The 24,129-nt window shown below is 40.9% G+C and overlaps 1 protein-coding gene across 1 annotated transcript in view; it reads right to left on the minus strand.

Annotated features, from left to right (window-relative positions):
- Window positions 1-4,745: 4,745 nt before the first annotated feature.
- HOMER1 (homer scaffold protein 1) overlaps window positions 4,746-24,129 on the minus strand; it is a 123,224-nt gene continuing 103,840 nt past the window's right edge. Inside the window, exons 7-9 of the mRNA XM_074995464.1 lie at window positions 22,561-22,671; window positions 19,228-19,308; window positions 4,746-7,944 (exon numbers count right to left, since the gene is read on the minus strand). Of these exons, the coding sequence (XP_074851565.1) occupies window positions 7,756-7,944; window positions 19,228-19,308; window positions 22,561-22,671 (381 nt within the window). The 3' untranslated portion in view covers window positions 4,746-7,755. The remainder of the gene's footprint in view (window positions 7,945-19,227; window positions 19,309-22,560; window positions 22,672-24,129) is intronic.

The raw sequence follows: 24,129 nt of genomic DNA on the forward strand, positions 1-24,129 counted from the left end.
CTTTTCCTACATATCAAATAAGGTTAAAAAGGATTTTATGAAAGTTTTAAATTGGTTCAAATCTTCCTCCAAAATACATAATTATTTCTTTTAAAAAGATGAGGTAAAATGTACAGTGGAAAATTTGCCTAGTTGAATCCTGGCTGCCAATTTTGCTTCTCTGTTTTAGCTGCTGCTGAACAAAATTTTCACTCCTGGTCTCCCTTTTCCTGTGGCTGCACATACACGTGTATACAAAACACACTAGGACAGAATGAAGGGACGGCAGTATACAAAAACCTTCCTTGGGCAACTAATGTAGATGCTTACCAAAAATGTAACACAAAACTAATAATTTAGAGGGACAACCCCAAAAAGCAGCTGCTGAAGACAAGGATGGCATATTTACATGGCCAGATGACAGTGTGCTTCTGTGTGTCTATACCTGCTGCTGGGAGGATATCTTCTTACAAGGCAGGAATTTCTTCCCTGCCCCTGAGAGAATGAATATTAGTTTAATGGTCTGGGAATCTGAAAGATCTAGTCCAAATTCTGAAAAAGAACAATACAGTAAAGTGCCTTAAATCTTGTCAAGGCAAATTTGATTTTTTTCCCATCTGGTGATAGATACTTTAACATTAGAATTTATTTTTAAATCTTACCTCTTACTTATGGTTCTATTTCTTCTCTCAACATCTTGGTTTGTCCTTCATTTGTGAAGGTTCTGGAAAATCTGCATGAGCTTCTGAGGAGGCTGGTGCTACCTGACCTATAGGAAGAATTCGTTCCTCATCAAATATTCTCACAGTCACAGAAGTACAAGTTCTTTTCAATATTTAAGTTGTTGGTCTATTGTTTTGTGGCTACTGCATGGAGTGCTTGATGGATATTGAAAACCCTAAACAAATAAATGGAGGAAATTTACTAACTTACTCCAAAATTGAAGGGAATTTAAAAAAACAAACCAATTAGTTCAGAGTATTCTGTCATGCTAACAGTGCAAAGGTGAGCAAGAGGGGTGGCCTATAGAAGTTGTGACATCACAATAGCACAGATTATTTAGGTACTATGGTCAGGTCACCATCAAAATATTTTCTGGATTTTTGGAAGCAAAAGGCAGTGAGACAATGGGACTTACAGGAACCAGGGTTCTCAACATTGTTTATATAATATGCTCCATATTGAAATATGTTTCGTATTGCTCTCAGGATCCCTGGCTGGTTGACTCTTCTTCTGGCACATGCTTTTGCAGTGAGCTTCACTAGCTACTTTGGATGCACCCAAAGTTAGAAAGGTCTGAGGAATTCAGTAAGTGGTGCCTTCTTCATGAGCCTGCTGTTGCAGGTTCCCACTTCAGGAGTTGTATGTCTTGCTGTGAAAACCATGAAACTCTGTAGCATTCTAAGATATTTTTTAAACCTGCGTTTTTTTCCATGTTCACAAACACATAGACTAAACGTGAGTCCAGACTTGCTGGTCTACCCAACTTCCTCAAAACTGAACCAGGAGCTGCAAATGTGGCCTTAAATCCCATGTGCACTCTCCTGCTCCCATGGCTGGCTGCCCATACACCAAAGGATTATTCTAGCAGCTAGGACATGGTGGTTTTCCAAGTCTGCTTTATGCCAAGACCTGAGGAAAGGGGGGTAGACAAAAACCTGTGGATTCCTCTATATATGTGGAATCGCCCTATAGACATTTGTGTCAGCTTTCCAGTTTCTTTACAATTCCAGACCAAATGAAAGTAGCTGAATTAGGATCCAAGATCTAGCTCTTATAGGCTCTACTCATCTTCTATTTATCATAGCGGGTCAAATTAAACTCTGATGTAAATTGAGTAAATCCAGAGGTTCATTTATTAAAAAAGACTAGGAATTCTAAAATATTATTTAGTGATAATGATACAAAGCTGGGACTTTGAGAGTTAGAGCCTCAATGTTGCATCATCAGAAAATCAGAACATTGCTATGCACAATTCAGAGCCTTATTTAGAGACTGTCAGGGATTTTTAACATCTCTGGGCATAATCGTCCCCGTGGGCCAGGGAATACAAGCCTTTGGCTATATAAAATCAGTGCAGGCACATGAAAAATCCAAAGTCTCACAGGCTGCCATTTAGCAGCAGCATCAACAGTCACTTTTTGTCAGTTAGCTCCCCTGGTAACCTGAACTCATGAATAATTCATGAGCAGGTGTTCAAATTCCAGGCTTCTGATTGGGTAGGGGGGAGAGTTTCTGGAACTTTCCTTCCCTCAGAGGAGCTGGTTGAAAACCACACCTGCATGTAAATAGAATCATGAATATTTAAATCACATTATGAATTATGTATGAGAACTCAATATAAGCAGGTGCTGCGGAGCATTCTGTGGCCCTGGGAGGTGCAGACAGGACTCTGCGCTCCTACATAGGGAAGCGTGGCTGCGAGAGCAGCGTTCGCTGAGTCCCTTAGGCCAGCCCTTAGAGGCGAAGCACCTGAAATCACTGAGAGTTGAGCTCAAATCACTAAGAGATGACTAAAATCACCTCAGCGCCGCTCTTCACCTGCGGTGCTGGCCTGGGCTCCTCCGGCCCCACCGCTCCCGAGCAGCCCCTTCTACCTGCGGCGCCAGCGGCAAGCGGTCTCTGAAGAGCGGCAACTGAGTGGCGAACTGGCCTGCCTTTCGGCGGGTACTGCGCGCTTGGCTGCTTAACCCGGAGGCCACCATCTTGTCACCTCTCCACCTGCGGCGTTGCATCATCCATCGGCTGTGACTACTCACCTGACGAGACTCTCTCACTGGATTGGACCTTCAACTCGACCAGACACGTAACTCACCAAAATAGACACTACATTCACAGGCTTATACCTGGGACATTGGGACCCCCAGTGGGGAAGCAGGGGTCGCACCTCTGTTGTGCTTATCCCCCGACAGGGGGAGGGCAGTGCCCGGGGGTCTGACCCATAGGGCCAGGCCTAAGTGCCCAGGGTATATTCATACAAAGTCATATTTAATTATTGTTTTCAGCACATTTAATTAATAGTAATCGTTACCAGTTAGCTATTAAGGTCAATATATTTCAATATTAAAAGATTGTTTAATTTGGAAGGTTTGTTCCCTATACCTGTTATCCTGATATCCTCTCATAATAAATAATTGTGGGTGAAGGCAGAGGCATCCCCGCCTCCCGCATTCCTTTTACTACTCGTGTCCCAGAGATGAGCCAAGGCCTCCCAGGAACACACTTTAATTAGACCCAAAAAGGAGGGACGGAAGGCCTCCCACAAAATTAGGTGAGGAGTTCCCTTGAACGCCTACAGGGCTAATCTACAGGGGCAGGAGTAGCACCCTGCCCCTGGAGGGTAATGGGGACTAGCAACCCCGACTCCTCCTGTTAAGTCAAAGGAAGGGATTTAAAATACCCTTTTCTCTCTTACCTTCCCCTTTACAATAATTTAACCACAACTTTTTACCTTCCGGTACAATAAAATATTTACAAGACCTTATCTCCAGGACTTAACTGTTACAATGTTGAGAGTAAGTAATCGTTAGAAAGTGTTTGAAGTAGAATACTTTTAACATTATGAGTTACCTCATGTGCCTTTTCTACACCTGTTGTTGTATTTTTGCCTATTGTTGCCTGTGTTAAATAATAAAATAGTTTTTCATCTTATTTAACTCAATCCTTGTCTCAGTCTCGTCCTCTGTGCTAGCCACACCCCTGTGGGGAGCTTGGGTGGTGTCCGTAGTGGACCGGGGTGGTGCTCTCCTGCTTGGGATTGTAGCAGGGAATTGACTGGGTCCTGGGACCTGTACACAGGAGGGTCAGGGCCTCCTAGCAGAGCTTCATTTAAGATATACATCTATAATCTGTCCATAATAAGAAGCTCGGCAGAGACTATGAGTGCATACTTGTGTGTGTGATTGACATAGTTACTGAGAGTGCATACACCTCTAGCCTAAGCAGATTTGATTATCTTTTTAAATTACTCCAGTGTTAAGAGTCCTGCTCTAAACAGATTTGCATTTGTCCCTACTCTAAAATAATGACAAGTAAAACAGTCAATATATCCCTAATACTACTGGGTCAGACTTTGTAAGACAGTATGATAAGAAAGGATTTCTGTTTCACGTAGGCTCTGAATTTGTGACAATAGCCTCAATGTGGATTTTGCATTTAACTCTAACAATCTTTCTCCAGATACGATGCATGCAGGACCATAGTTATGTAGCCTCTTCAGCAAAGAATATGATGATTGAACCATCAGATGTTCACCCATTAACTCAAGCTAAACATGGATTTAACCCTTAACCGGAGAAGGGAAGATGTGGAAAAAGAAAATCTTCCATGGCTGGCAACTGAAGGATGAAAATTAAAAATACTTTTCCTTAACTGATGCATTCTTCTCCACTCTTTTCTTAATTAAAAAAAAAATTAAGAAAACTTTTCATATTTTCTCCAAATGCCACCATCACAATATTGGTCAGTCACCTCTTCCTTACACTGAGTCTCAACTCTGGGTATCCACTACTCTAAACTACTTACCTGAAAAGCACTTTTCTTTGAAACTTTATACCAATTAATTATTCCACAGCCTTCCCTGCACCATGTAAAAACCACTGTTGATGAAATATTTTGTTTTCTTTTGCAGTTTTCTTGGAAACTTGCTGAGAGTAGGAAATCATGGCCCAGATTACAGCTGAATACATCATGGTCATTTGGTCATATGGAGTATGAGAGAGACACTGCAAAAACTAACTTTCCAGACGGGGATGTACTTAGAAAACCTTTTATGTCAAAGTCAGGATTTCACAACATGACACACGAATGCAAAATCCAATAGCACCTGAAAGATTAAGGTAACTGCTGCAATCACTTGCACACTTTTTAATACTTGAAAAAGTTAAAAAAAATAAAGAGAAAAAGTACATTCTCCAGAGAACAGCAAGTGTATTTCAAAATAAAAATTATATTTTGGGGGTTTTTCTTTTGTTTTTTGTTGGGTTTTTTGATTTTTTTTTTTTTTTTTTTTACAAGATTCCATAGTTGTCATATAACAAGTTATACACAATTAGAGTGCTCTCCTCTCCTATGTAGGTTCTTGTACGCTTTTTCAGACTACAGTACCCAACATTGTTTTCTGCCATATATATAGTCCCACCATTTCATCTAAAGTCAGATACAATTTATAATTTCTGTCTCTGGGAAAAAAGTAACATTTCAAATATCGTAATACAGAAGTGGAGAGGCTACAGTAGGTATAGCCACCTAATTATGAACTTTAGATTACAATTTCTACACACTAACCTACTGTAAATGAACATTTAAAATACTTTTAACAGTAAGATTTTATTTATATGTGCACTTATGTCCACCTTATCCCATATCCATGTTTAATGACTACTTGGGAATACAAGGTGCAGCCCTCAGTAGATTGTATTATTTTAAAAATGAAATCAAGCATCTCTACTGTATGAGAAAGGAAATGTTCAAATATTTTCCAATTTTAAATTTAATTTCACTAGGAAAATATTAAAAATGTGCACATCTAAATTTTTCCCTATATTATATATACATATGTGTATGTATGTATACATAAAAATACTCATGTAACACACATACAAAAATTTAAGTGGAAATATTTGTGTAAGTTATTTTCCCACATGTAAATTATGACATTTTAAAAAATTCTGGTAATTTAAAATATCACGTTTATTATCCTATCAACTTGATATTGTTTTACCTTTTACTTCCTCCTAATTAAGCCAATCCACTTCTAATACACTTGATTCTCCTGGCACAAGTCAGTTTTAACCAGGGTAACGCCACTGAAAGCACTGAAAAGTCTTCTGATTTACACCGATATGAGTCATAAGAGAATCAGACCCAAATATCTTCATGTAAAGTAAAATCCAATGATTTCTGCTACTCTGAAATTACCCATAGCACAGTCATTTAATACCCACCAAATTAAAAAGTCTTACTTGCCACAGAAAGTTTTCATCCATATGCATGAACTAAGCTTTTTCCCCCCTCTTAATAAATAAAATAGGTGAGAAAATACCCTAAAAATATGGAGGAAACTTAAATGGTGTGTACAGTACATACAATATAATACATGATGCTTTAGTATTTGATCTAAACTGTTCTCCTTTCACTTTTAAAGAAAAAAAAGATATTTTATAAATAAACCATGTATTTTCTCTCTAATATAAAGTTAGAATGTGTGTATTATACATAGAATATGCACACACAAACCGGACCTATGTTTTCTAGTTTTGAATAGTACTCTGTAAAGTGGAGAAAATTGTTTGTTCTACAAATTTAGTAATAATCTGGAATTTGTATTTAACATATTACCATTTTCAGGGCACAAAAAGGAAGGCAGTGCATCTGGAGATTCTTGAGTCTGATACTCATTTGTACATTTAAAAAAACCCAACCCTCACTAATACTGCAGGCAACTACTGGCAGCAACCTATTTTGATGCACTTCCCATTCAATAAGCAAACATATGACAGTTGGCTTACCTTTCACCACTTTTCTTAAAAGAAAGAAATAAATGCATGTTTGCCAAAAGTCTGTTAAAATTACATCTAAACAAATTTAAAACCCATTCACCTACGATAAGTGAATTCAGTTCCTCTTTTTAAACAACTATTGAACAGTTCAGAATATTGCCTGGTGTGGTTTTGATAAAGATGTGGCGTGAGGACCCATACAGAGAAAACATGTCTCTGTTTCAATTAGCTATGATCACACAGATTATAGAAACATTTCTCTTGGCTAGGCAAATTCAATGGAAAAGTCATCAGTCCCCTTGTAAAAGCTCTATATCCTTAACATGATCAATAAACAGTATTCGCCACTAGCCATTACTACACAAAACTGAAATGCACTAATCGTTCAGAAAAGATTTCTTGCAAAACAGGTTAATAAAACATCTTCAAGTAACTGCACATACTAATTCTAGTTGATGTTTAATAAGACCAGACAGTAAATGACTGGCTACTTATATTTATCTGTGCATGTCAAATTTTAAATTTAAAAAGATTTTTTTCCGAGGAACTCACCTGCCTTCATTGGTTGGCTTCAAAGTGTGTTATAAAATGGGAGATAGTATCTCATTGTAAATACATGGAATTAATATGGAAAGTAAACCATACACTGGACAATATCATAGAACACCAGAGTGAACTTCATAAAGAAATACAGTATCTTCCAGTATAAAAAAAAGGAAGAACTCTATACAAGCAGTTTTATTAACTATGTTTCAATTAAAGATGCAATTCTCTCTCACGCCTGGCAAGAATTAATTGGTAAGGGCACTGTTTCTCAACAGTGCAAAATATCCTGAGAAATTATTAAGATTACAACAAAAGACCGGGCTGTCATCACTAAGTTTTTGCACAAACAACAGCAATTAGATATCTTCATGAAACAAAAAAAGCATATAATCTCCACTGTGTCTAACACAAAAGGGGGATGTGACCTGGGACACTGCTAATTCTTCCACTGGCTAACAATTAGAAAATCATTGCATTCAATTACTGTTAATAGCTTTCAAGTTATTTATGGCCAATATTATGGAGGTAATTTGTAATTCAAGTGTTTTCTTCTTCAACTAGCTACAAGATGATTTCTAAATTTTATATTGAAATATACTATTCAAATTTAAAATAGGCCCTCTTGGAGGAGCATTTTCCTAATTTTGTGCAACTTTGATGCAGAGCCCAACATAGTCCTATGAAGAGAGACAGTGCATCTTTAAGATGATTGGCACTGAAATTCCATTTTTTAGCTGCATTCTATTAGCTTGGCCAGGTTATCTCTTAATTCTGTTAGTTCAAATATCTTTCCATCAAGAATTTCTAAAAGTGTCTTCAAGTTATTGCGAAAAGCTTCTTGCTCATTCTGACTTTTCTCCAGACGTTGCTCTAGATCAGACAGCTGTCCTTCCAGGTCCTTGTTTCGAATTTCTACTTCCTTCAGAAAAAAACATGAAGCATATTAATGTACAGTTTATAAACAGAATGTAGTTTTCAGTTTCTGATGCCATTCAGGTCTGAGTTAGTTAATACAGATTTTAACAGGTTACACTTAAATTATTTGGAATCTTTCATTACAGTTAACTAAAAAAACCCCAAAACAAACAAACAAACAGTTTTTTGTTAAAAGCCAACAAGGAGTTTGAAAAAACACTCTCTCTCTTATATCTTTTCAGTAAAACATCCCAAGGGACAGGACATTTAGAACAGAGTGAAAAAATTATATAGCCAGTGAGTGCTGTATTGAATGTGACACATTAACTGAAGTAAATTTGCTATTGTTTCAGATATACAGCTATGCCACCTACTACAAGGTGGCTTCTCAAGGGACAATTTTAATCTTAGACAGTCTCCATTTTAGAATACAGAGATTACTTAAGGGGACACTCGCCAGTAAATGAAAAGAATGATCTGATATTTTAAACGCCTCTGTGTGTGTGATGAACATTATTCCACTGTAAACGCACGGCATAAGCTATTTCACACTACACACTGACCTGTACAGACAAACATCAAGGTCAAATTAACCATAAGAATTTTAAAACAACAACACATTAAGTACATCTTTAGCTTTACTGAAAGATATGCTTCAGATCTTATTTCTGTTCCTGAGTGTTTCTTAAGTACCGTTCCTGAGCTGCCATATACAGAAGTTGTTCCAATATAACAATGGAAGTCCTGTGGCACCTTATAGACTAACAGATATTTTGGAGCATAAGGTTTCATGGGCAAAGACCTGCTTCATCCGATGCATGAGTGGGGGGCGGGGTTCAGAAGAGTATGCAGTAGGTAGTCCATCGCATCCGATGATGATGTCTTGAGATTGCACAGGCTCATTGGTTGTGGACTTGGATGTGACTGAGGAGTCCAAGCTTTGAATGGCATGGGCGTTCACAGTGGGTGCAAGAGAATTGTTCTGGCTCTGTTGGTGCGACTGCTGCTGTTGCTTTCTTCCTCTCACGAGCATCAATGAGGTGTACGCATCACTGCTCTTCAAAGTTGTCATACGCATGTCGTATGAGAGCATGCCAGCCTGTTTGGTCTTTTGCATGCTGCTCTAGCTGATCTGGTTTTAAACCAGCATGAGCAATGTCAGCCTTCACGCAGTCTTTATATCTCTTGTGAGGCCTACCTTGATTCCTTTTGCCCTAGGAGAGTTCATCATAGAGGAGTTGCTTAGGGATTCTTGACTTCTCCATTCATATGACGTGCCCTGTCCAGTGAAGCTGGGCTTTCAGAATCATGGCTTCGATGCTTGTGGTTCCTGTTCTGTCCAGGACTTCCAGGTTTGTAACTCTGTCCTGCCATTGAATGTACAGTATTGACCTTAGGCTGCATGTGTGGAAGTGCTCCAGCAGTTTTATATGTTTTCTGTACAAGGTCCAGGTTTCACAGCCATACAGGAGACTGGTCAGGACCACAGCCTTGTACGCTTTCAGTTTAGTGGCCTGTCAGATATTGTGCTGATTCAGCACTTGCACTCTCAGACATCCTAGTGCCCGGCTGGCCTGGCAGATTCTGGCTTTGATTTCTTTGTCCAGGGAGCCATCATTGGCTATCAACTGCCAAGGTACTTGAACTCCTCTACTGTTTTTAACTCTGTTCCTTCAAAGAAGATTGAAGCAGGGAGAGCAGCAGATCCTGGAGCAGGCTGAAACAGTACCTTGGTCTTTCCTAGGCTGATGGTCAAACCAAAGAGGCGAGTGGCATCAGCAAACTTGTTGATGATGAGCTGGAGATCAGATTCCTTGTGTGCCATAAGTGCACCGTCGTCAGCAAAAAGGGCTTCAAGGATGAGCCTCTCAAGCGTCTTGGTTTTAGCATTCAGTCGACGAAGGTCGAAAAGTGACCTATCAAGTGTGTATTTTATGTAGATTCCATGGTCCAGGTCCCTAACTGCGTGGCTGAGGACGCACGTGAAAAAGAGGTTGAACAACACTGGGGCCAGGAGGCACCCTTGCTTCACACCACTGGATACCTCAAATGGATCCGAGGACTCAGCATTTGAAAGAGCAAAGCCAGTCATGTCATCGTGGAACAGGTGTATGAGGTTAACGAATCTTCTCAGGCAGCCAAGTTTTGACAAGATAATCCACAGGGCTTCTCTGTTGACGGTGTCAAACGCCTTGGTCAGGTCTATAAAGACAGCATACGGATCCAAGTTCTGCTCTATGCACTTTTCCTGGACCTGACAAACAGGAAAGATCATGTCAATGGTGCTGCGGCCTGGGCAAAAACCACACTGTGCATCTGGTAGGTTCTCCTCCGAGATGCTGGTGATCACATGGTTGAGGATGACTGCAGCCACAATCTTCCCAGCAGTACAGAGAAGGGAGATGCCCCAGTAATTTCCACAGTCAGCTTTGTTGCCCTTGTTCTTGAAGAGCGAGATGATTGTGGCATCCTTAAAGTCTTGGGGCATGTCTTCTTCCCAGATGCTGATCAGGATGTTGTGAAAGGCTTCAAGTGACACTGGTCCTGCCACTTTGAAAATTTCAGCAGGGATACCATCCATCCCAGGGGCTTTGCCAGAGCTGGTCTGGCTGATTGCCTTTTTGACCTCATCCACTGTAGGGGGCAGGTCAAGACTGTCTATTGTGGGTTTCTGAGGGATCTGGTCTAAGGCCACAGGGTTGACAATGGATGGTCTGTTGAGAAGGTTGCTGAAGTGCTCTCTCCACCTATTATTGATGCTGTTCTTCTCCCTCAGAAGGGTCATGCCATCTGCAGACAGGAGAGGTGTAGTACTTGGCTTTGAAGGTCCATATATAGCTTTGATAGCACTGAACAACATCTTGGAGTTCTTGGTGTCAGCGTAGTATTGGACTTCATCAGCTTTACTCTCCCACCGCTCATCCTGCATTTTGTAAAGTGCTGTTGCACCTGGCTCTGAAGGTGTTTGAAACGATCATGTTTGGAGATTGAGGACTGATCGTTTTGCCATAACAGAAATGCGTTCTGTTTTTCCTCTAAGATCTTTATGGTGGCTTTGTCATTCTCATCAAACCAGTCTTGGTGAACTTCAGTCTTAATGTTGACTTGGCTGACTCCATCACCAGGGTTTTGAACTGTTCCACTTTTGTGTTGGGTCTCCAGTCTGAGGTCCATGGGACAACAGCACTTTGTCAAGGCAGGCTGCGAATTTCTCACGATGACAATATGTTGCCTCTTCCCAATGTTAAAGAAGGGTCTGACAACCTTGAGCTTCTTGCGGTGCGATGTACGGCATAAGGACTGATCTGACAAGTCTATGAAGATTCGTTAACCTCATACACCTGACAAGTCTCTGATCAGTCCAGGACACAGCTACCCGCATGGCCCTGGTGATTTTAACATCTTGAATGTCGCACCTGCGACTGATCAGGTGCCACTGTTTTGATCTTGGGTGCATCCATGTGGTTTTGTATTTATCAGCTTGCCTGAAGAGAGTGGTGGTAATCGTCAGGTCAGGTCGTTTTCTGCACACAAGCTCAGCAGAAGGCGGCAGTTGGCATTCATGTTACCAACATCATGATGCCCCAGCACCCCTTTCCAGGCCCTACAGTCCTTGCCGACCCTGGCGTTGAAGTCACCCAACAGGAGAAGCTTGTCACTAGGAGGAGTTGCTTTCACAAGATGGTCAAGGTCCTCATAGAAACTGCTAGTCAGTGTGGAGGCATAAGCGCTGATGACTGTAACATGGCGAGAGGTGTTGAGGGGGAAGTGGAGCTTGATCAGACACTCACTGATGCAAGTTGGTAGGTCAGGAAGCTGGTGCAGAAGTGATGTCTTGATGGCAAGTCCCACTCCGTGGATTCTGTCTTCATTTTCTGGCCTGCCTTTCCAAAAGAAGGTGTAACCTCCTTTTGGTTCACAGATGGATCCTTCCTCTGCCAGTCTGGTCTTGCTCAGGGCGGCTATGTCAATGTTATAATGTGCCAGTTCTGTTGCTACGAGGGCCGTTCTTCTATCAGGCCTCATAGCATTCTCTCTGTCCAAGAGGGTGCGAACGTGCCATGCTGCAAATATCTTTCTTTTCACTGTTCTACGACTGCCGTGAGGGTAAAACTGCCAGCTGCAGCATGCTGGCCATTTTGGTTGGAACAAGCAATTTTGGGACACCTTTTCTAGTCCCCTCCCTCATTTTGAGGGTGAGCAGTGCTGTTCCTAAAAAGGCCTGCTCAGTTGCCTGGGATGCTACCGAACTCCTCTGTCATCCTGGGGTCAGAGTCAAGCGACCAAAGTCCACAGGCCGCCTACATGCAGGTTTGGAGCTATGACTCCCAGTGGTCACCTCCACCTGTCGCTTTGCCCCTCTGCCATCGCTGTAGAACTTTGAGGTAGACAGAAGTGATGAAAATGTGCAAAGAACCTGTGCAGGAGAATGTTTAAAGTGGAAAAGCCGTTGCACAGGGGCAGTTCCACTCTCTCGACCTCAGAAGCCTGGTTCCAGTGGTACGAAAAGTCGTCATGGCTGGGACCTCCTAGGCTGCAGTGCCATCTTTGGTGCCTTGTCATGTCTTTCACTCTCCACAGAGCTTTGTAGAACCGCCTTCCTGGTTGTTGGATCTTGCTGTTGATCTCATCCCCCACCGGGGCTGACTTTGCATACTAGGATAGGCAATTCCCTATCTCACCTCAGGTTTCAGACCTGCCAGCTACCCTCACCTGGTTTAGTCCGCCTGTCAAGGCAGTTTACCAGGGTGTGGCCGCTGCATGCTACAGCTTCTTGGAACTAAAGGTGAGAGCTGCATGCCAGGTGGGGACCAAAGGTGCATGAACTGCCCCGAAGAGACATGACAAGTCCCCACACCACAGGTGCTATCCCTCCCTGGACCCCCATACACCCCTCAGAAGAGTGGGGTCCCAGTAAAAGGGAGGGCCAGAGCAGACAAGGTCTTTCCAGTCAGGGTGGAAATGGCCCATTCTCAGTAGTATACATCAAGAGAGGAGAAAAAACAAGCCAGAACAGTCGGGGGCCGGGGTGGGGGAGGGGGTTGTGGCCCATTGTCAGATTCTAATGTGGGAAGTGTGAACTTGCATCAGAGAAGCTGCTTTTGTAAGGGGCCAGCCACTCACAGTCTGTTTAAACCCTGGCTGATGGAGTCAGATTTGCAAATGAATTGCAGCTCAGAGCTTTCTCTCTCCATTTTATTTTTGATAGCAGAGGAGACAAATGTGTCCATATGTCAAAGGAAGCTCAAGGAGAATTACACTAGGACACAGCTGCTGACCCTTACTCTGGGACTAGAGCGTGCATGGGGGGAGAGGAGGGGAAATTAATGGGTGGAGGGCAGCCAAGTTCCCCTTCTGTCCCTCCTCTCCCTCTGTGCCTCTTGTCCACGGGTAGCCCTGCTGACCAAACAGCTAATTTGCAGTATTCAGGAAGCTTAGGGAGGGCAAGGGATGATCTGAGAGGGGGCACAATGAAGGGAGGAGGCAGGGAAGAGGTGTGGGGGAGCTAATGAGAAGGGGGGAAAGATGGGGCAGGAAGAGGAGGGTGGGGGCTTGGGGACAGGGCTGGAGTGAGCACAGGGCCTGGTGGGGAGGGCATGGACAAGTACTAAAGAGAGGGGGCAGCTACAATAAATTCCATTTTATGCAAATTGGCATTGTCCTTGAGCTCCTGACAAGTTAACATGAGCCTCATCTGGGTTTTGTGTACCTTACTGTAAGGCTCCTTGTTTGTCATGGAGGCCACGAAGCCACAGATTCCAAGATGTTCCGTGACCTCCATGACTTCTGCAGCGACCGGTGTGCCTGGCTTGAGGGCCACACCAGCCGCTTCTGGGGCAGTGTCCGATCCCTCTGGCCCCCAGCAGCAGGAGTTTGGCTGTGCTGGTGCTCAGGTCTGGGGGATGGGGTGCAGGGCAGTGCTTACTTGGGTGGGGCTCAGCTCCTAGGTTCTCAGGCCACCTCCACCCATAAGAACTGCCCGGCAATGGGAGCAGCAGAACTGGGACTTGGGGAGGAACAGAGATAACACGTGAAGCTGGGAGCTAGAAATTGCAGCTTCCCAGGATCTGGGTGGGGAGCCTCTTCCAGCCCCAGTAACCCTCTGCCCCCAAAGAGTACTCAGGCCCCTGCAGACCCCTTCCCCAAGTTTTGGCACTAGACAGGTGACAACCGTGAATGTGTGGGCACTGCCTGTGACCTGTCTATGACTTTTACTAAAAATACCTATGACTAAATCTTAGCTTTACCTATTGGTATTCGCACATCTCTATTTTAAATTTCAGCTATTTAAATACCTTTTAAAACAGCCCATGGAGGGTTTATATAATATACCTTCCACTATGAAAGAGAGTTTTCAGGAAAACGACAAGAAATATGTACCTCATCCAGGTCTAAATGCCGACAGTCCACTCTCCAACTGCTCTTAAAAAGCCAGGAACTTTGAACTAACATCTAGCATAAACATTCATTTCCTTACCATGCCCTTGCTCCTTGTCCTAATAACTTCTGAGACTATGAATACTAACTTTCTTTTAATTAAATTATCTTTTGGGTACTTACAGACTGTAGTTATGCCCCCTTCTTGTCTTCTCTTTTCTAAACTATACACAGTTAACCCCACAAATATTTCCTCACGTATATTTTCCTCCAATTCTTCCAAAAATTTTGTTCCCCTTCCTTTCATTAGTATACTTTTTACCTGTAAGAAATAGAACTGCGCATGCGATTCTGGCTCCTGTTGCAGAAGAGTTATGAAAAACGTATTCTCCCTAGCTTTACATACAACCTTCCTACACACACACCTCCAAGAACAGCACTAGTATTTCTTGCATAAGCTCCTAATTAGTATCTACTATTACAAACAGGGCTTTCTCACACTGGTTGCTTTCTAGAGAGCTGTGTCTCCCCTATCTGTAGGTATGAGATTTAACCTTTTATTAAAAATCAATCTCCTTGTGTTATAAATGGCTTACTCTTATGATCTCCCTAGGTCCCTCTGCAGCTACATTCTGTCCTGTGTTTTTGAGCTCCTCCTATATGTGTATTCTGATTAATTTTTGTATAATTTTTTCATTTAGAATAAAAATGTAACAACAAATAGTGTTTGTTTCCATCATGATATAGGCCTATGGGTCTTCATATAAGGTATGTAGTAAACAGATCAGGACAAATATATATGATTTTGATTAAAAGCTGTATCATGAATCTGCTAAACTAATAAAGGAATACTTACTATGAGCTGATATGATCATGGCTGATTATGTATCTCTTCTCTATATTACTAATGAAAATATTAACTAATCAGGCTCCCAGTACTTACCCCTCCACTGTGTTAGGTTACTTGACACTGTTCTCCATTGGAGTTCTTACCATTAATGGATTAGTCTCTGTGTCATTCCTGTTCATCAATAGATTTTTATCTAGTTGACATGCAGTACAATGTGATCTACTTTATACAGTATAGTCTTTTTTATACAAGCTGTATTTCAAAACATTTTAGAGGCTGAACATAAAATATAAAACACAGGAAGGAGAGAAACTTCCCCATAAGATCAAATAGAATAAAAATATTGAAACTACAGGATACTTTTATCCAAACATGAATACCTTGAGTAAAAAAGAAAATGAAATACAGAAAAGTGGCCATATCATTTATCTTCCGTATAAATGTAGCATTTTTTTTTCAGATGTGATCCAGTGTAAAAGGTTATGAAAGGCAAATTTTTATAGGTTTTTGTTTCCAAGCTAAAAGCAAACCAGCTTATTTTCACTAAATAAGAAAGCAGAGGAGGAAAGTTGGTATACTTTTAGAGACTAACAATCAGAAAGAAATAATTTACCATACTGAACCTGACATATTACTCCTATTTAACATATTTACAAGTGTATTGCAGACTGGCAATATCCAGTTTGTTCTACCAAAACTTGGCTTCCTATTAGGTGAAGTCTGTCCCTGAATAATAAAGTCCAGATTATATGTAAGATCAGTTCACTTTTGTTTATTTTATGCAAATGTTAAAGGGAAAGAGAAATTTTTTGGCAAAAACATTTTAACTTCCATATTAATAGACACATGGAACCATGTTAATGTAATACTTCCCCAACAGAAAAATGATCACTTTTTTCTTTTGCTTTTTCACACTTCTAACTCTCACTTGATTAAAATTGTTATATTTTAAGGTAAATGTAAAGTTCATATTGCAACTATTAACAAAGCTTTGAATGCATGGTGTTCTGATATTCAGGAAAGAACACATCGAAGATCTTCTGACCAATTGGAATGAATTCAAGTCAGCCAGGCCTGATGCCATTCACCACAGCATAATGAAAGTATTAGCGGAAGTCACTGGGAATAATATTTCCAAACTCATGGATGACAGGAGACGTCCAAGAAGGTGGGAGAAGGGTTAAAGTAGTGTCCATCTTGAAAAGGAGGAACTGGGAAACTATAGACCAGTCAGCCTGACTTCGATATCTGGAAAGCTACTAGAGAGCAGTGTATTAAAACACTAACTGGAGAATAAAGAATCATTAGCAGCCAGCAGTTATTAAGAACAAAAACCAGCTTCATTTCCTTCTTTGACAGGGTAGTTTGTTTGGTGGATGGGGGAATGCAGTGGACATAATACACCTGAATTTCACTCAGGCTTTTGTTACAGTTCCATATGACATTCTGATAGGTAAGACGTAAAAATGGAGGCTTGTCAGAACTACCCTTATGCAGTTACACAAGTGTTTAAACATTCATAAATAAAGAATAATTATTAGTTGAATGATATTGGATTGGAGGGAGCTCTTAAGTGGGGGATCTGTTCTGGCTCCAGTGTTGTTTAAATTCTTTATTAATGACATGGATGTACATTTAATGAGAATACTGCTCAAATTTGCAGGTGACACACAACTACAGCAGAGGGTGGCCAGTACTTTGCAGGCCAGAACTAAAATTCAGAGGGATTTTGATAAACTGGAGAACTGGGCAATAAAAGCAAAATTAAATTTAACAAAGACAAATGGAAGGTGCTACACTTAGGGTGCCTCTACACTAGGAACTAACTTCGAAGTTAAGCACTACATTGAAGTAGCCATCAGAGTCTACACACATTTTCTCTTACTTAAAAGTTAACTTCGAAGTAGGGAGCTCAAGTTCGAAGTCTTTACTCCATCCCCGGGAATGGAGTAGTGCCCTACTTAGAAGTTTCAAAGTAGGGTGTGTGTAGATGCTGTACTTCAAAGTAAGCAACTTCAAAGTGATTTTTGTAGTGTATACACAGCCTTAGGGAAAGAAAAACAAATGCACAAATACAAAATGAGAAGGACGGTAACTGGCTTTGTAGCAGCACTGTTGAGATGAATTTGGGAGCCGTGGTGGATGGATCACAACCTCAATGTGAGTCAGCAATGTGATGCTCTTGCAAAAATAAAAAATGCAATTTTAGGTTGCATTAATAGAGGCACAGAATGCAAATCACGGTAGGTGATAGTACCATTCTACTCAGCACTGGTTAGTCTTCAGCTGGGGTAGTGTCTCATTTTGGTCACGAATTTACAGAAAGGATAAAGAGAAACTGGTAAGGATCCAAAGACACATGACAAAGATGATCAAAACTGTAGAATACATATAGGTATCAGAGCACAGGCTGAAGGAACTGGGTATGTTTATTTTGGAAAAGAGATTAAGGGAGGAAATGGTAGGAGTCTTCCAATATTTGAAAGGGTGCTAAAAAGATGGAGAAAAGTTCCTCTCTTGCCACAGAAGGTAGGACAAGAGGCAGTTAGATAAAACTACAGTATAGAAGATTTATTTTAAATCTCAGGAAAGGCTTCCTAATGGTGGTAACAGTAGGACAATGGAATAGACTGCCTAGGGAGGTTGTGGAAGCTCTTTTACTGTAGATTTTCAAAAGGAGTCTTGATAGCCATCATTCTTGAATGGTTTAGAGTAACCCAACAAATTCTGCATCTTTGGCAGTGGGTTAGATTAGCTGGTCTTTGAAGTTCCTTCAAACCCTCTGGTTCTATGATTCTAAAAAAGGGCAGTGCAAGCCTCTGCCTTGCCTTGTGTACACATTTCAATCTAGATCTGTTGGGACTTGTTCTGGGAATTAGACATGGGACCAAGAGACATAATTCATATATGACTTTTGTAGCTCCTAAATTTTGATGGTATTTGAACACAGGACCTTTACTAATGCCCATCTCTTCTTGAATTAAGAATAGTTCAGTCACCAAACATTTGAGCTTCTGCTGAGTCTGCCATATGGTTTTCAGCTGAAGGAACATACCGTCACCAATTCATTTCACACAGGACTACTGAACTTCAGACACACAATTTTCATATTAGGGCTACATTTAAATGAATATATTTTGAGAGATGAAAGACATCATGTTCCATTTTCCAATTTGCTGAGGCATTCAAATTTGAAAACATTTTTTACAAACAAAACAAACACTCCAACAAGACCCTCAGCCCAAATCCTGGGTTTAGAGAACCCTGAGAGAATGTGAAGAATTGTTAAGCTATTCACACCAAGAAGGAATAAAGATAAACTGTATATCTGGACACTTTAAAATCAAATTTTCTTACACAATTTGGTGGTGATTCACCACAGTTTGTGTCAGCAGGTCTTCCAGAAAGGCCTAAAGAAGCCAAGTAGTGCTCAAAATGGGACCAGTGTTGGCCAGGGAAGGCATGTGGCCAGAGAATTCATTAATGGGCTGCACTTCCTAAGCAGCTTGCACTACAATGGCTTCTATGGAGCTCCAGCTGCAACGTAAAACTGTTCCCCTATTGAGCAGTTAGGCCAAATAGACCAAGAGAGGACCAATGGCAATTTGGTGTGAATGCCTTCTGGAGGACATGGGGGTACAGACTGATTCAGGGACACATGCGTTACACCTCTGACAGTTTGGGTGAATCTGACCAGAAACAGATACACTGCACATAGAATAAACAGAAGTGTCTGCCTACTGCTCATCTTCCTCTGTCTCTACATAAATTTTATATATAAATACTAAATTTCTTGAACTAAGAACTGTTCAGTCACTAATTACATCTGAGCTTCTGCTGAGTCTGCAATATGGTATTAAATATGTATATTCTATGTATTCACAATGCCTTTTTTGTAAAAAAAGTGCCAATACTCAGCTAGCTCCCTGCCCTCTTCCCTCAGCCAATCCACTGGGTGGGGCTGCTGAGGTGCCAGTACCAGCACAAAAAAACAAAACCCACTGTATGTATTATAAATACTATGTATCGATAAATAAATAAATAAAACACTGAGCTTACCTGGAGCTTCTGGGTCAAAGCATCCCTCTGTGCCTGAAGCTCTCTGGCATTATCAATTTCTTGTTTCAATCTTTCTATCTCCTGAGGGAGGAAAAACAATCCTTTCAACAACATTCAGGCAATCCTTGCCTTCACGACGTTTGATTTCAGGTGAACGGCACTCATGACATTTCTGAATTGACACTGATTGGACTTAATGATCACTGGTTTCAAATGTATGATGCTTGGTCTCACAATGGCGTGTATTACAGTATGACGCAATTTTCAGAAAATTCAGAAATCTTCCTTGTGTTGCTAGTCCAAGGAGTGCCTGTATTACTAGAGCTTAACTTGGTGCATATAAGTTACTTTTTCTGTTCCAGACAAATTATTCCAGTTATACCAAAATTTACATGGAGAAGCTGCTTAGCTTGACACTTCTTGTATGTGGGCTTATGGGGAAAACCACGAATAATATGGACTCAGCAACTTCTGTAATTTAGTTATCTGCACATTATACATTCACATATCAAAAAAATCTGCAATTCCTTCTTGAAAAGTGTAACATGTTAACAGTGTATTCTGCCATCAAAGTGGAAGCTTTGTGGAGTTTCTCTCACCCCTCAGCCTCAGCAAGGCTGGAATATTTTTTCTGGAAAATTGAGGGTAATGGTAATTAAATACTCAGTCCAGGTCTGTATTTTTTAAAAACATATTTCATTATACATTAATGTACTCCTTTTCAAGAGAGGAATCTAGACTTCAGCTGGGAACTGCTTCCTGTAACTTTAGCAAAGGATGAAGCCAGTAGTAGCAAAGGGGACAGTGGCTGAACACAAAGTTTTGACCACTGGCTGTCACATAATGAGAAACTGATTAGAAGAGTGCCTTCAGTATGGAGAAAAGGGAGTAAGGGGATGATGATGATGATACAGGTACACAAAATAAATAGTATAGAGAGAATAGATCAGATATTTCTATTCGATCACTCTCATGATACAAGAACAAGCAACTTGTCAGTGAAATCAAATGGCAGTGACTTTAAAACTGATACATGTTCCCCTCTATGCACAATGCACAATTACCCTTTTCACCAATTTGCCACAAGACATCACTGATGCCAAGAGCTCTGCAGGAATCAGAGATGATAATTACATGGAGAACAAGAATACACAGACTTACAGGAGAGTAAGGATTAAAAACAACAGAAAAAACAAAGAAAACAACATGCACTCCCACATCTCAGGGCACAAGCTGAACTCTAACAAAATTTGCCCTTGTTTCTTAACTGCCAGCATCAGCGTTTCTTGCACTGCAGCAGTTCCCAACCTTTTCCAGACGGGGACCCATTTCAACAATTCAGGAAGATCTGGTGACCCATGGCAATTCAAAAACGGGGGCAGGGAGGAGGGGGTGGAAAAGCAGTGTTGTAACTAGCTAATTTTGCACCTGAGGCAAGAATATAGAATTGTGCTGCCCTCATGTTTACATATTCATAATAGTTATTTCATAGAAAAGGGGAAATATATCAATAAAATAATAACACTATATTTACTATCAAAACAAAAAAGCAGTCAAGTAGCACTTTAAAGACTAACAAAATAATTTATGAGGTGAGCTTTCGTGGGACAGACCCACTTCTTCAGACCATAGCCAGACCAGAACAGACTTTTGGTAATACTGGTATGGCTATGGTCTGAAGAAGTGGGTCTGTCCCACAAAAGCTCACCACCTAATAAATTATTTTGTTAGTCTTTAAAGTGCTACTTTACTGCTTTTTTGTTTTGATAGTATATAGACTAGCGCAGCTTTCTCTCGGTTACTATATTTACTATAGTTAAATCAGATTTGTGGTGGTAGAAAGACACTCATCCCCAAACTGTTCCCCCTGGCTTAAGCACCTCAATCAGGGGCTTGGGGAGTCACACTCAGGGGCTAGGTGGGGGTTCGGGGAGTCACACTCTGGGGCAAGGAGTCACCCACAGGCTGGAGGAAGGTAGGGGAAGCACAGAGACCCCTGCAGCTGGAAGTAAACTGAGGTGTGGTACTCCGGCCAGCTGTGCCAGTCGCCCGGATGCTGGGGGAACCTCAAACCCCCCACAGCTGGGGTGCAAAGCCCCGGCTGGCAGCGCCAGCTGTGGGAACACTGCTGGGGTCTGTGGGACCCCATCTCCTGCAGAGGCTGGACACCAGGGAGACAATCAGCTCTGCCCTCTCTCCCAACCTTGGACTCAGGCCCCCACCCCACCTGAGCTGGGTGCTGCTCCTCAGATATGCAGTTCTCTGCCCTGCAGCTGAAATGGTTCTCAGTTTAATTGATTGTCTTAACTGCCTGATGGCTGTTAATCCAATTGAGAAGTTGAGTACCTCTTCAGTGTGAATGGCTTCTTAACAGTTATCTGCGGAGCTGCCTGCCGTGACCCTTGTGAAAGGTAACGGCAATCCATGTTTGGGTCCCGGCTCATAGGTTGGGAAACCCTGGTCTACAACAACATGTGGTGCTTGCCCCTTCTGGAGACAAGATACTCGACAAAATAGACTACTGGTTTGATCCAATATGGCAATGCCTCTCTTTCTATATACTGTTAGTCACAGAACCTCTGGTAATGGGGGAGCCAAAAAAAGCCACTTCCCACCATAGTCAGCTCCCTTCTCCGTCTTTTCCTCACCCTTCAATATAGGGACAGTTACCTATCCCTTCTGGGGTCAGGTGCTCTTCACTTTGGGCCAGCACAGGTGGTTTCTCAAATTCCCTACACCCTCCTGCTGCAGGCCCAGACCCGGGCTGCAGGCACAGTAAGAAGCACAGAGTACGGGGTGGAATTTGTACTAAAGGGGTAGGGACCTCAAGACGTGCAAAATCAGACACATTAAAATAATCTTAACTCATTAAGATTGGTCTGTTTCTCACCATGAACTCACTACCCAAGGAAAGGACAGCAGTGTGTACAGCTGCTTTAGAAAATAAATACTTGCGCTGACATTGCTTGTCTATAAATGGCATTCACAGTGCTTCATTTTGACTGTAGCTGTGAAAGAAACGTCACATGCTTCAGTACATGCTGCCTTTTGCATAGAAAGGTAATTAGAAAGAGTGAGGAGGAAAAAATACAGATTTTTGGCTCAGATAAGCTAAAATCCAAACAATAGTTGTGATTGACAACAGATAAAAAATATCATATAATATAATATAATTAGCCCCCCAAAAGGCTAAAAAATTGATTCTTCTTACTCTGGCCCACGCAAAAATGAACTTTGTGCTCACAAATAGATTTAAAATTAACATTACAAACTGTTATAAATATAATTATTTTAAAGCCACTTCAAAATGTTATGAATAACATTAGCAATTACCTCTTCTTTCTTCTTCAGCGTGGATTCTAATTCCTGTATTGTCTGGTTTAATTCTGTTTTATGTGTATGGACTGCATTTGCTTGACTGCTCACACACTCCAGCTCAGTCACCTGTAGAAATAAATGTCAGCTATAAAATACACAATTAAGTGACACCATGAAGAATTACAAGACGCTACTGCCTCCTTGCATTAACACTCACATCTGAAAAAGACTTCTGTTGAAATATACTTATTAACGCTTTGGATTAAAACGGTAAAAATATTTTTGTAAAAATTAGAATAAAATTCTTTACCCAAATTGTTTATATAATATTTCCCTTCGTTGCAATTTCTGATAACTGATAATTAAGGGTTCTTGTAGTTTGAAAAAGCCCACTTTGCGTGAAAATGTGCATTTATTAATTTTGAAAATTTTCAGAAAAAGAGAGTCATTAGCTCTCTAGTGTCCACATGGCCTAGAAAACAGAGAACAGATTTCTCTAGTTCTATCTAATCTATCTACTGAAAGTTTTTAATACTGTACCATGTTAATCAATGCCCTCCCAGTACTTCAAAAGGCCAGTACAGTTTCTCAGACTCAATTTCTGAATCTGCAAGCAAGGTGTAATGCTACATACTTACCTATCAACATTTTCCTGCAGACATTTTAACTCATTTATAGTTTCATATTTCTCCTCTGGGCCAGTGGTTAAAAGGCACATTTTGATACTGTATACTTCTCTTTATTAGTTGATAGAATGCTCTATCTGTCTTGGGATGAAGCACCTAGCAATGGCACGTACAATTTTGATTTGACGAGACATTAATATGCTTGTTATACACAGACAAATGATCCTTGAGATAATAATGGGCAACATTTTGTACATCCATGAATTATATGCTACAGGACTGAATTCTACTGAGAAACACTTTGTTAATAGATCATTCAGAATACTGATGGAAACATTATGTTTTCTATCAACCCAGCTCTTGTATGTGTGCAATAATAAAATGGTGCTGAAAAACATTACTGCACAAAGCCCAACAACTCAGTTTTCTAAATAAATGATTTCCCTCTGAAGCCTAAGGCTCTAATTTTCTTTAATGGCCTTAATTAGAAAGAGTCTTCTTCATTACAGATACAATATGCTCCTAACTTCAGTGAAGCATTTTTATCCATCTATCTCACTACCCAGGTAAGTCTGCCTTTGTGACTGATGGTCCCTTACACCAAAAATCACAACACTCAGGCGATTTCCAATTCCAAAGGACCAGTCACTTACCCCAAGTCACTTAAAATTCATATTTAACATCAAAGATAGTGTTTGTAGCCAATCCTATCACACATTGTCTAAAGACTTATTAAGAAAAAGAAATTGCAGTTATTCGCAAGACTGAGGCAGGTAAACATCCACACAAATGAGCTACGCTCTTATGTTTCCAAAGGTAACAAAATCTTCTATAATAAGCAAGGTCTATTTGTCCTTCAGGACTAAACCAGGCCAAGCACTGTTGATCTCATGCTTAGCATTCCTTGCTCCTCAGAGTCCAGACAGCATATAGTTTTTCTCCTTTTGAAAGATTTAAG

Source organism: Carettochelys insculpta, chromosome 5 (genome assembly GCF_033958435.1).
Source record: "Carettochelys insculpta isolate YL-2023 chromosome 5, ASM3395843v1, whole genome shotgun sequence".
Classification (NCBI taxonomy): domain Eukaryota; kingdom Metazoa; phylum Chordata; order Testudines; family Carettochelyidae; genus Carettochelys; species Carettochelys insculpta.